This window comes from Bombus fervidus, chromosome 18, assembly GCF_041682495.2.
Source record: "Bombus fervidus isolate BK054 chromosome 18, iyBomFerv1, whole genome shotgun sequence".
NCBI lineage: Eukaryota > Metazoa > Arthropoda > Insecta > Hymenoptera > Apidae > Bombus > Bombus fervidus.
The window spans coordinates 1,516,444-1,529,945 of record NC_091534.1 but is presented as its reverse complement, the minus strand read 5'-3'; the positions used below and the strand labels follow the sequence as shown (position 1 = coordinate 1,529,945).

The following is a 13,502-nucleotide window of genomic DNA, read 5'->3' as shown; positions in this document are numbered from 1 at the left end:
GTTGCAACATATGAAAAAGAAATCAAGCGATTTGGATCATTTCAAGATAGTATATATCAAGTTGTCCCAAAAGTTTCTTTCGTTCTATAAGGAAATAACAGATGCACAATATTTTTTATTTTATACTATTATTATTGTTCTATTACTACAGAATTGATCATACATAATTCAGTAAACTAATACAAAAGAAAAAATGTTGGGCATCTATTATTTCCTTCTAAAACGAAAAAAACTTTTGTGTTCTACCTAACTAGTGTGGGAGAAATTGGAAGAGTTTCTGTTTCTAGAGAAGCATACGATATGACACTTGTGACTGATAAATTCCATACTCCAATCACGTAATCTGTTAAGGTCCGATTGTACATTTAGAATGTCGGATTTAAATGTTACGATCTCGTAAACCTTGAAGTCGTCCACAAACAGTAAAAATTCGGTATAATGTTGAAACAGAAAGCATGTGTGAAACATTACTCGAGCGATTTCAGTAATACAGTGAGACAAACCGCAATCTTTTTGAGCAACTAACTTTAGGAATCGCCACGTAAGTGCAAAAGCATGTATTTTCTGTTATCGCTTTCAATAATACCCGTGTTAGTATTCAAACACAGATACTAAATAATTGAAATGGTACGTTGTTAAAATTGTTGAATTTCTTTGTACGCTCTAGAAAAATATAGAAAGAATCTTGACCTATAGAAAAGACCTTTAACTTTCTTAAAAAATGACTTTGAAAGAGATTCTTCCCATCGTTGTGTGTGCTTCTTCATATACCGCAACTTTGTGCCGAATTCTTTCACGTAACTACAAATAATACCATCTAATAGTTCACTTTGTATGCGTGTAGGTTCTTATACACATAAGCGTATTATTAATGTGTACGTTAGAAGTTTTTGTGAATAGCTAGGCATGCGTTCCTTCTCGAAATTCCGACATAAGTCTCATGCTATTTTTCATATAAACTTCTTGTTATCAGAAGATATCCTTGTTTTCTCCATTTCGCGGCCAACTCTTTTGGAGACAATGTTTCCGTATCTTAAGGCAATGCGATCATGAATCACTTGCTATCCTTACTTTAAACAATTACATGTAACTTCTTGTCATTAGGTCTTGGTATCTATCACATATTGTTTTAAAATTGAGTAGCACAAGCCAAATGACACCGTTGTCCTTAAAACTACGATGTCCCTATTTTGTACAACCAGTTGGTAATTACTTAGCCGCTGCTACTATTATAGGCGAAAATTTTCAGAGGTGCAATGTGTTCGTCGTGATTAATTAAAAGGACGTTATATGAACTTTCCAACGAAATAAATATGGAAAATCCAAGAATTGCTAACTATGCTTGGAAGTTGTGCGTGCAATATGATAGAGTTCGAGACATGGGGTGAATCGGAACATGTGGAAAGCACGGCTTACAGGCAAGCAGGAGCTGATTCAGCATATTAAAATAAGAAGGAAAGTTCGTATAAACGTTTTCGAGTAAACGCTTGCTTTGTGTTACAGTACTTTCTTACCTACCTTTAGAGAAATTGCTCGAATCGACCAGTTCCAGCTTCTACGAAAACGCGAATGCGTCGCGTCATAGATCGTCCACCTTGTTCGAACAGCTTGCACGGATTTGTCGGAAACTTTGGTTGTTACGTCAACTGACGTTTTATAAGTAAGAGATTTTAAATGCCCCCGTATTTGATAATCGAATGGTCCGGAAATAAGGCCAGCACGATTTATCTATTTCCCAAGAAATCGTTCATCTGTGCAATGTTTAGCATCGCAAAATAAGCTGTCAGCGGAACGTAAGGTCACATTAGGCATATGATGTCATATGAACTTTCCTTCTTATTTCAGCGTGCAGAATCAACACCTGCCATATTTTCCACGTGTTCTGACTCACTTAATATAATATATGAGAATGATAATTGCAAATATATTTGTATAATAACTCTACGATAAGCGCTTAATAATACATACAGTGAACTTGTACAGAGTAACGTTTGCTGACTGTCGGAGGCACATTGTTGCTGGCTATGCAAAGATAAGTGCCCATTTCTTGTCGAAGAACTCCAGTCAATTCTAGCGTTTCACCCACGTAAGTTTTTAACGCTGAAACATGAAAATATATAGTCGTTATTTTTTAACTTTGCCTCTACATAAAAAGTAACTTCTTTTTATTAAGACACATATTTATTAAGATTTAATAAGATACAATTTATTATTACCGAAAGTCAGGAAGTAGTAACATTTTAAGCGAATTCGCGTGGATTGAATATGCTGATCTGCTTATGAATAAGAGAATATTGATCGATAATTATTAAGCGCAATTGTTTGTGACATGAGAATAAGCAAAAGTAATATTCAAGTTTAAAGATCTTTAGCTTAGTATTGAAATATGTTTAATGTATTTTAGCAAAAGTAGATAGAATTGAAATATTAAAAACATTAAAAACTTAATATCTTGTATTGCCTAAAGTTGTGTTTGGAAGATAAAATTTGTTAAACGCCATTATAATTTACATACAGTGTGTTTCAAACTATTACTAAAATTTATCGATGATGCTTCTGTCTAACTCAAAATTAGACAAGTTTTGGGCGAAGATGAGTTACGAGTAAAAAATTATTCTAATGATCAGTTGCTATGGCGATTAATATCAATAATGTATTAGTTTTATATTATGATTGTTTGAGTTGTCGTTTTGGAAATCGCCCCGTCATTTTGTAGTTATGCAAGTGCAAGTAGAGTATGTAGGATTTACACAATTCAATGACAGTGTTTTTGTGTTCTATAGAGACCATGGCTGGCAAATTAGTAGTAACTTGTTATAATGTATAATTTATAAATTAATCTATAATTAAAAAATTTTTTAAATGTGTAATAATATAGTAATTTTATAATATATTCTTTTGTAGATCTCCATGCCATAATATAATAGTATAATACATATATCTAACAACTTCTACAGTAGGTTTATATTAAGTAAGTTTTTTTTCAAATTGGACATATGATTATTTAAAAAGTTATAGCCTCTTACTGTAAAACTAAATGTTAAAAAAATGGTATCATCGATCACTCAGTTATTAAGACATCGGGCTTTAGTTTTCAAGATTAGAGATCGTGGTATACATTACTTGCAAAATTCTATCAAACGTGTCTAAAAATAGGATATTTCAAGTACGATCCTTTTGTTGGTTCCAAACTCACTTCGTTAAGTCCGAAAACAGAAATTGAAGAAATAAATCTAAAATAGGTACACAATGCTCGAAGTACAAAATGTTAAAAATATCCTAGACAATTTTATGCTTAAATTTTTAACCGAATTCCGATATTTTTCGACTGTTCGAACTGTTCTAGTTATTTAATATCCTAAAATATTTTGATCTCTTTAACTAACCAAGAAAAGTTTGTTTGAAAAGTCTTACAGTATTGCGCGCCGTTTGGTGCAGTATGAAACCAAGCAATAAAAGTTTGCTTTGTTTACTCGTTTACCAGTTATCAGTAACTAGAGAATTTATTCTGCAATCCATGATCAATGAATTAAGTTCAAGTTATCATTTATTTATCATCATTACATTTATTTTTACTTTAATCGACTTCATTTTGTCGACAAAAGACATTTACGGCCTTTGTGGCTACTTTTAAATCCTAGTCCTTTGTCTGTGAAATTATTTCGAAAAAACGATATCTGTGGTATTAAAAAGAAATCACGCGAAGTAAATTAAAAGTAATCAAACAGAGTTATCGCACTTGTTACGTTTTCTAACAAGTGGCCATTTTTAATTAGTTAAAATTGTAAATTCGTTGACAATTACCTGTTGCAGCCACTCAGTTTCTCAGCCCCCTGGTGCGTATTATATTCCAAGTTTATTTTTTACCAACTTTTATTTAACGTAACATAAATATAACATTGGCATTCACCTGTCTTTTAAATATCAAGGTCGAATAGCACCAGGCTTCAGAATTTTTAACATTTAACCGCAAAATTCTCAGTTCTCAACCTAGTCTCAGTTCCCTGTCAAATATTATGATAAGTAACCAGATTACTTCTTGATAACAATATGCGTCGATTGTATTTATATTTCATAGATACTAAAAGAATGCCTTGGAAAGGATAAGGTGTACAATTTATTTATTTTAATTTATGATGAAAAACGCATCACTAGTTTGTTTATGTAAGAGACAAGTACTCGTTAGTTATAAGAATGCAATGATTTTTTATTTTAAGTTTAACTAACAATTGCCAAGATTGAAAGCTAGTTCGTTTATGATTTAATAAGTATCGATTGTTTAAATTTAATTACTTTTGTTTTCACTTTCAAGTTTGCCGGCAATTATCAAGATTGGCAGTTAATTTATTTATATTCTAGGCGATTACAAATTACTATTGATGTACGGTATTGAATATCCAAATTTTATAAATAATTCTTGAGAAAACTATATTATTGTTTTTGAAATTGATTACATGAGAATTTTATCGAAATCTCAGCACTTGGGTAGCTTTTTAGTCCTCTATAGATAGTTTTTAACCCTTTTGCTTCGAGCACCATATATCCGGCATCCAAATGATGCATATACAAATGCTATCTGTAGTCAATAATATATTTTGTCGTTATCGGCAGAACACTTTTTGTTGATTTTATTGACATATTGGATTAATCGCTTCTTAAAGTTGTTCGTTGTTGAAACAACATCAAAACGTTTCACGTAATATATTTCAAACATCCAAACGATCGTATACCGTTTCATGCTAAAAAATCTATCAAATCCACTGACGATGAAACGATATTTCATATACGGTTCTTAGAAGAATTATTGTTATTTGAGACTTAGGAAAACGTATATACAGCAACCACGCACACTGTGCGTATTTCTGGCGCGCGTTTCCGTTCAGTGACAGTACTTCGAAAGGGTTAAAAAAATACCGATAAAATCACATGTAGCTCTGTATTTGTCTGGTCGCTTTTGTAGCAATACCACTATGTCCTCTGACATACTCGAGGCCTCTTACAATTCACAAATTAAACGAATAACTGTGCAAGCGAAATCGCTGTAAAATAATTCCCGCTTCCGTGGATCATCCATTTGGACTTGAAAATTTAATGCGTCGCCGGGATTAGCGTTACCCGAAGTACGCCACAGGAATACATAAAGATATTTCCCAAAATTTGTTATTGCTGGTATGATATTGCAGAAATACAAGGCCGCAGTTTCTTAATGTTGTCAAAACATTCAGTTTTTTTCATCGGTCACTTTTCGCGTACTTTGTATTGCTCTGTCAAATTTGAAAGTTTATATCACGATAGATGGTGCGAAAGACACAAGTTTCTAGTATTTTAGAGATGTCTGAACGTCAACTGCATTGAAATATTTTAAAACGCAACAGATTTCAAGGTCAAATACATGTTAAGACAATACACACAAGGTAAATACACAAGAACGTAATAGTACATCCCCTTCGATGTCATTCGATTTTTGTGTCATTCATTTCCGTCGTCAGAACAGTCAACAAGTCTACCACGGTTCTACTCTTAAATCAGTCTGTTTCGTAAAGTCTAACTAACTCATCGAGAGATATCGTCAAGTCTGGTCAAATTTCTGTAACGTATTAACTGTACTCATCGCCAAATACTTTGTGACGCTCATAATATCGTATAATCTATTGTTGAATATATACGCCATATTAACCTGTTAACACAGTGTTAAATTCATTCAACCACCCCTGTTATCTTAATCGAAACAAGGTGAACGACTCTTTCGCGGCGTCGATTAGCCGAATCGTAGCGAGAATTTACGCCTCTCGCTGACGCGTTTTCCTCGCGACCGCGTCTCTCCGCCAACGGTCGTAACAATTTTTTTCCCGATATATTTGAGCGGTTCGAGATAAACTTCTAAATAATTTCTCTCAAAGGTGGCAGCAATTAATACCTCTTCTACCGAAGACAAATAATTGTGGAAATATTTCAAATGTAAAAGAATAGGAAGCTTATAAAACCTGTTCACTTATCGATGCAATCAGCAGAACTATACATATTTGCGATAATAAGAAGAATATCTCTAATGATATTTTTAATACATCATAAGGCAAATACTATAACAAGATTTGACGCGCTCTTTCAATACCGCTACTGTTAAGATGTACAAACATTAGTACACGTAATTAGTCTAGATCGTGTCGAAGCAGTACGTATGTACTTTTGACGAATTTTTAAAGTCAAAATTCTTTGTCTAAAATCTTTGTTTTACTTTTTACGTAATTTATTACGCAAATCATTACTAAAGAAAGTTACTTGCCAATTGTGTTACAAAGTAATCCACTTTGTACACAGGTATGTAACGAATTACCAGAAATTTTAATGAGAACGAACTTTTTATTAAAAAAGTGACATCTTTCGTATATGATTTCCTCTTCAATCTAATATTTGCTTGGTAGTAGTATATCAAATATTTTTGAGCTAAAAGTAAGAGAATATAATTCGAATGTCAACACTCGCGTCACATACATAGCGTGTTTTCTAGAACTTTGGTAGTTGGTATAATACATTTTTTAAAAGTGTCAAGTGCTAATCAAATTATTTTCAAGTATTTTATAAACCTTTAATTTATAATTTCGAACACTAAAATGATTAATTTATCCGAAATATCTTACATTGTTTCTGTCCATCTTCGCGAAGAATAATGTTTCGGCCATCTTCTCGTTTCCATGTGACAGTAGGCTGCGGTGAGCCGGTTGCAACACATTTCAACCTTATTTCACCACCTTCGTGAGTTACCATACCCTCGGCAGACTTATCGTCCATTATATCCGGTGGTATTACCACTTCCATGTAACCGTTCTAAAAATAGAGCAATTAAAATTTTCATTAAAATTGTAACAGTCGTTATACCAACGTTATCATACAAAATCGTATTTACAGTAACATTTAAATATTATTATTGACTACTGTATTATGTCAATATTTTATAATTAGATTAATTACAAATGAAGCTGTCAGTGCCATGGTTCTTGTAATTAAGATTCATTCGTTTTACTCCTAAGACAATAAAGAACTTTTACATTTAGAAGAAATTCGTCAGCCGAGATTTCGAAGGCAACTTTTTCTTCCAAATCTTTAACTTGCTTTCTTTGATAAAAAAAAAGTGTTACAGCTGAATAATAGAATCATAAATCCGTCGGGTCTGTTAAATTCCATTTGAGGTGGCTTCCTTAGCCGAGGTTCAGATGACTAACAAGTTGTAGAGAATATATTCTAGAAATAAGTATGTCTTGAAGACCCACGTGCTTCGTGATTCTGTTATTTGCAAGCCGCTAATCACGCGAATTCACGCGAATAACGCGTTATCTCAGGATCACAGGATAACCAATTAACATCTTTTTCCGCTACCTGCTACTGTGAATCTACCGATCGAAGAATTTGCAAATGCTCCAATCTGCGTCCATCCTGGAATTTTCACGAGTCTTGGAAAAAGCAAACTTTAGACACGTCAATCGATCATCTATCGCCGAGCAATCTGTCATCCACAGTCAGTCGTCTAGCGCAAAAAGGTCAAATATCAAGTCTATTCAACGAAAATAGATAACGTTTTCACCGGAGCTAACTCTCTTTGTCTCGTGCGCGAATCCAAAGTTTACAATAGTTAGAACTAGCCGATAAGTCGGAGTGCGGCGCCCAAACAATAACACTACACAATGATTTGTCGTATACATTTGCTATGAAATATGTAGTATGACCGAGCACGCGAAGAAGCTATATAGCCGGAGAGCTAGTTTAGTTATACGACTCGTGCTCACTCTGCTATACTCTATCGTGCGTGTATCGAAGGAAAGAGAGAGAAAAGCAGGCAGTGCGAGTGAGACAGAATAGGTAAAGTTTAACAACATACCGCGTAGCCAAGTTATTTTTCTCTCTCTTAGTCCCAGTCACACATTACCTATCTCTTTAACTTTGTTAAAAATTGTTGGTCAAATATAGTCGCGTTTGGTATCAGTTTGACCGGACGAATCTCAACAATTCGGGCCATCTCGTAATAATGTGGTAAAAAATAAAAGAAAATTTTTTATTCTGATAATTCGATGCCGCGTTGAATTACGCGGGGTCTGTTTTGAGCGAGCAGTTTTTCGAATTGATGGGGAACTCCCGACCATACCAGCTATGTATAGCTATGATTCGTATATCTGAACACTACGGATATACATATATGCTTTGGCAGAGCTTGTATAATGAAATTTATGCTATTAATTGTATTAATTACATTGCTTTGTTATATAAATATTAATGCATAAATAATTGTTACGAGTATTGAAAGTATTACATTTTTCTGTCTAAATCGTTTCGGTTCAATTTGGAAAATCTTATTCTGCGTGTGCTATTAATACCAGCAGCATATCGACTCTAAAGTTTCATACCTGGAAAAGAGTTTATGCAAAAGATAAATAAGAGTTAGGTTTGATATCGAGTAAAAACACGCAATTTGAAATTGATCTAACAGCGTTTCTCTAGATTATTTCTAGGTATTATTCAGTTTGTGCTTTTCTCGATATTGTTGGATTTAATTAACGCAGCATTCTATTTACGATAATATCTGCGTGTTAGGTATAATTTTAATATATAATAACGTGATTTCTAACTCTTTACAATTTATATTTTATACTCCACGTGTATCATGTTCTCTTTATTAACTCGAAACGTTTTGTACACACGTGTGTACGCGAGTACTATCAATTACACGTACATACCGATCTAACACGTATCGCTAATATTATCAACTCTAGAGCTATTAATAAATGTTCTTCAATAAATTATTAATTTGAATTAAAATACTGGTAGAACTAATATACCCAATTTTGTTTTTATCGTGTATTGTTTATGTAGATAGCTTCCTGAAAAAATTGTACAGGAATGTATCACGTAACAAAGTACAGTGCATTCGAGACGCACTGTTTCAGTGCAAATAATAAATTATTTTCAAACAAATAATCAAAATTTTTAATTAAATCTTCTCGAGATTTTTACGTATTAGAAGACACTTGTTATTTTATAAACTCAGACAGATATATACGCTGTATATACTACGTACATATATGTAATATCGTTAATCTTGGGATAATTCAGGGATCGATTCTGAAGTCTGAAAATCGAGTTTCTTTATTATGAACGTAATTAGATAAAATACAAAAATAAACGACAATTGATATCCGTCTATAACAATAAATAATAATAAATTACATAAACGAGAAATAACAAGTTTTGTACAATGTTTACCTGAAAATCGAGAATCGATTTTCAACGTCCTGAGCTACCGGTCTTTCTCCGTCAGTCTTCAAAATTTTAAATAACTATTCTGTGATCTTGTCTGCCTCTCTGTCCATTCGTTTGGGAAAATGCATGCTTCTCAAAAATGGTTGTCCGTAAAACATAAGAGGGTCGCTCTGTCCGTGAAACAAAGAACGTCGTGCTACCCGTAAAACAAAAAGAGTCTCTATCCCGCGTGAACTCTAGGGAGTTTACATATATGTATAAAATATATGATTTTTTTTAGGAATATCATTCTATTTTAAGCTGTTACTAGTAAAGATACTTTACAAGTGGCATTCTTATATGTTGGATTAGAAATTATTTCAATTAGTCTTGTAGTAAATGTACTGTACAATATTTGTAATTTTAGTGAAAGTTGTGATATCGTTTTGTGGAAGTACCAAAACAAGTACAAAAAAGTAGTTATCTTTTATTAGCAAATAAAATTCTATTTTTGATGAAATTTGGTAAAAAATATTAAAAGGATTCGAGGAACAATTTCTTTTGCCTGCAAAAGTCACTTTGAGCGGATGAAATCGAACCCTCAAGATTTTGGTGCTTTCGTTTTTTGAGTCAAACTTGTGATGATCCGAGATAGAGTAAAACTTTGCATCGCTCTATTGAAAAATATTTGTACGCTGGGAATAAATCTCGAATAGATAATGAGTTTGTTATTTTAAAGATAAAACGTGTAACAGGCATTACATGTAAGAAATACAGTGCAGGCAAAATAACAGCCCACTTAATATTTTTGTTAATCTCTAAATGCATAGGATTTTTCACCAGATATTAGCGCTTTTATTGGAACAAACAAATAAAAATGAACAATTCCGTGTAACATATTTCGGAGCCATATTGATCTGATATGTCAAACATATAGATTGATATTCCGAAAGTTAAAAATTATTTTCTAGAGTTGATATATTGTTTTTCGGGTAAGTACATTTTTTAACGTATACTATATCTAATCTATTAAGTGTAATTACCAGTTATTTACCCCAGTTTTACAATTTTCTTTGTATATTATATACATTTTAATTTAAAGCGTTTCAACGTATTTGTCGTCCAATACCGACGATTTAGACATAGATCGAATTTCTTTAATCCGTAAGTTCAATATTTTGGTAACTGAAACTAAATTAGAAGGCGTTCGTTTAATTTCTCTTTGAGAGAAATTAAATTGGGCTTTGAAGCTACTCCTCGAAAATAAAACGACCCAAAGACAGGCTGCTGAGGCTTTCAATGTTTCAAAAACGACGAATGTGAAGACTGGGCACACGTCGAAATCGTAAAAATCAAATTTGAATAAGAATAAGTTTGTATTCTGACGTCTAGAGGACTTTTTTAAACATTATTAACCATTTAGAGCAAAAGATCCAATAGTTCAATAATTGATCGGTACTGGACGAGAATTTTTCGTTTCCTAGAAATTCCGACATTACTATTCTTGCAGATTATCAATTCGTATTATTGAATCTCGTAAAGTTAATTTTCCTACTTTTATTAAGATCCATTTGTGCTACAAAGTCACTTTGTAAATTTTCATTTTTACCAACTCTAGCACAAGGCACTGTACGACTCTCCCCTGCATCTTATTTTGTATATGATTCGAAATTCAAATTATTCAATATTTTTCGTACCAAACTAAGATAAAAATTCTTAACAACTTTTGTAAGATTACGTATATTAGCATTTACTACGTTCCTGTCTCACAAGATCAATAACCATGTCTTTTCCTCGACTCTTTCTCTCTCATGAAACATTAAATAGTTTCCTTCCTTCTTTTTGTCCGGATGAATTTTATCTTTTTCGTAGGTCATTGAGATCTGGTCGCTTTTTAAATTACTTTTTCCGTAGTTTTCGTGTCTCGATTAAAGAGATTAAAAAAAGTTGGATCAAAATTTTTAATGCTTTTCTCATCCATTCCGTACTCTTATCTTTTTGTTTATGTTCAAAATAGCGAATAGAGGTACAATAGAGGCGAATACTATTGACAGCCCCTCCCTCTCGATGAGGTTGACTCGTATTAGACCACAATAGCATCGTGTTGGATCACAATATCAGTTTTCCTAACAACCAAAACTATATGGAATTTTGGGGATATACAGGCTGAATAATTCTTTCAATTTTTTGATATGCAGAGAAATGTTTGAAACAAAAGTTGTTTGGTTTCGAGGAGGCTATTACGCGATGGAAAAAGTTTTTCTCGGATGGACGCGTTTACGAGTTTCAAAGAACACTTTAATAGGCTTCATTTTTTTAAGTGTAACCGTGTAGTTTTGAATACCTATTTGCCCCATTGTTGCCCTTTTGAAGATGGATTCAAATATCGCGGTCATTTAAAATCACTCAAGGTCATACGTAGCAAAATAGTCGAATCGAACGTAACGTTTCAATATTTCGAAACAAAGGAAAATGGATTTACCATTTTCAAGATAAGAGGTCTGTTTTTATAAAATACCATTAAATTAGGAGACGCAATCAATTGGAGAAGAGATAAATTTTGTGTGACTTCTTATCGTACTCGAATTCGACTCTTCGTCTTCGTTACTTTGTCGAAATTGCTATGTACGGTAGTAATTATGAATAACGAAAGAAATCCTTAACCGAAAAATACTTTGTTACTCAGCATTCGTTCTTTAATATAATTTTGAAACATCAATCGGTAATAACACAGGAACTTTACAGTGAGATATTCGAATTATTCGTCTAATATGAAAAATAAGAATTTTGGAACAAAAAATTAAACGGTCAGTACAAACGTTCGATAATTGCACGAAAAGATCCTCTACGTAATTACACGGCCGTCACGTCCACTTCGAGAAGGGGAGATTTCCCTGAGGTATCGCGGAAATTTGGCGGCTCATTGCGATCGAGCGGTCTAACACGATTCAATATTATCAGTTATCGCTGAGACAATGTATCTAAGTAATCATTCAAACCTGAAACTTGATCTATTAGCGACTATCTCGAATTGTTTGTTGTTCCAAAAATGTGTTGCGAGTAATACTGGGCGCTATTAAATAAATTTTCATTTAAATAATTGTTAATAATATATTTAAACTTGTTGAAATTGCAAATAATTTATTTCTGTCTTTTAACATCTAATTATTTAAAATAATGAGATTAATTGTTATTTACAAATTTTATTTTCTATTTATTCTAAAAGACAGCTAATAATATCAGATCGCGTCCTCTTCGACGTCGTCTAATCTTTGTTTGAAAGCCTTTTTTCACGCAGCAGATAATTCTGTAATAATGTGAAATCACGCTGATTACTCCATTCTGTTTATCGTGGGCTATCCCACCTGCTAACGAAAACTTGTTGTTTTTCTCATTAATGTCACGTTACTTACTTTCCACCTGACTGCGAAATGTAAACTTGTTGCGAATAATCTCGATGTAAGACCCAATGGAATTTCAACGTCATTTCTCCAGAAAACGGTTTAATTGCGACTCATAGCTTATTTTGAAAAATTGGCGAGTTGGTCCTCGTGATGAGTAGACGTTTATAGAACTGTTTCATCCAGTGTCGTAGAATTATGGTGGTCCGGTCAAATAAGTGTATTTCTTATATACCCTGTACATACACAGACTTTTCCAGAATAATTCCATACCGCCAGACGGGATAAGACGTCAAACGGAAAAACATTTTTCTTTTCTCCATCTTATTTTTGCGCGTAAATTATTTTTATTTAAAGCTAAAGTTTAAAATGGTTGTCGATACTCTGTCACACTGAACGTATTTCACTGCAAGTTAGCTCCAGCAGAAACAAAGCCTTATGCAAGAAAACTTCATCCTCTTCCTTTGACTTACTCTTTTTTTTTTTTTTTTTTTTTTATTTAGTAGATTATTTACAATCAATTCTCATACAGAATTTTAAGTAAATTATTTTGGCGTGGCATTGTAACTTGGAATATAAAAGTTTATAGTATGTTTGATTCTAGTTGAATCTAATGCTTCGGTCTAAGGGGTATTGCCTTTTTAGTCTGCGGATCTGATCCGTCGTGTCGAGTAATCGGGTAACTAAGGGTTTTGGTGGTTGTTAACTCGTATTATATCTGTTTCTGAACTTGGCTATTTTTTCTTTGACCGTATCTTAAGGTCGCGATGTATCGTTTCGTTGGCAACATACCAAGGTGCATCTATTAAGGATTTAGAGTTTTTGATTGGAATCGTTGGAGAATTTCCCCATGGTTCCCCATAGTTGGATCCC

At 33.1% G+C, this 13,502-nt stretch overlaps 1 protein-coding gene across 2 annotated transcripts in view; it reads right to left on the bottom strand.

Moving 5' to 3' along the window:
- Window positions 1-13,502, bottom strand: part of Dip-lambda (Dpr-interacting protein lambda) — a 533,509-nt gene that overhangs the window by 31,950 nt on the left and 488,057 nt on the right. For both annotated transcript variants that reach the window (XM_072020689.1, XM_072020690.1), the window contains 2 exons: window positions 6,639-6,825; window positions 1,969-2,100 (listed from right to left, as the gene is read on the bottom strand). In XM_072020689.1, coding sequence (XP_071876790.1) covers window positions 1,969-2,100; window positions 6,639-6,825 — 319 coding nt within the window. The remainder of the gene's footprint in view (window positions 1-1,968; window positions 2,101-6,638; window positions 6,826-13,502) is intronic.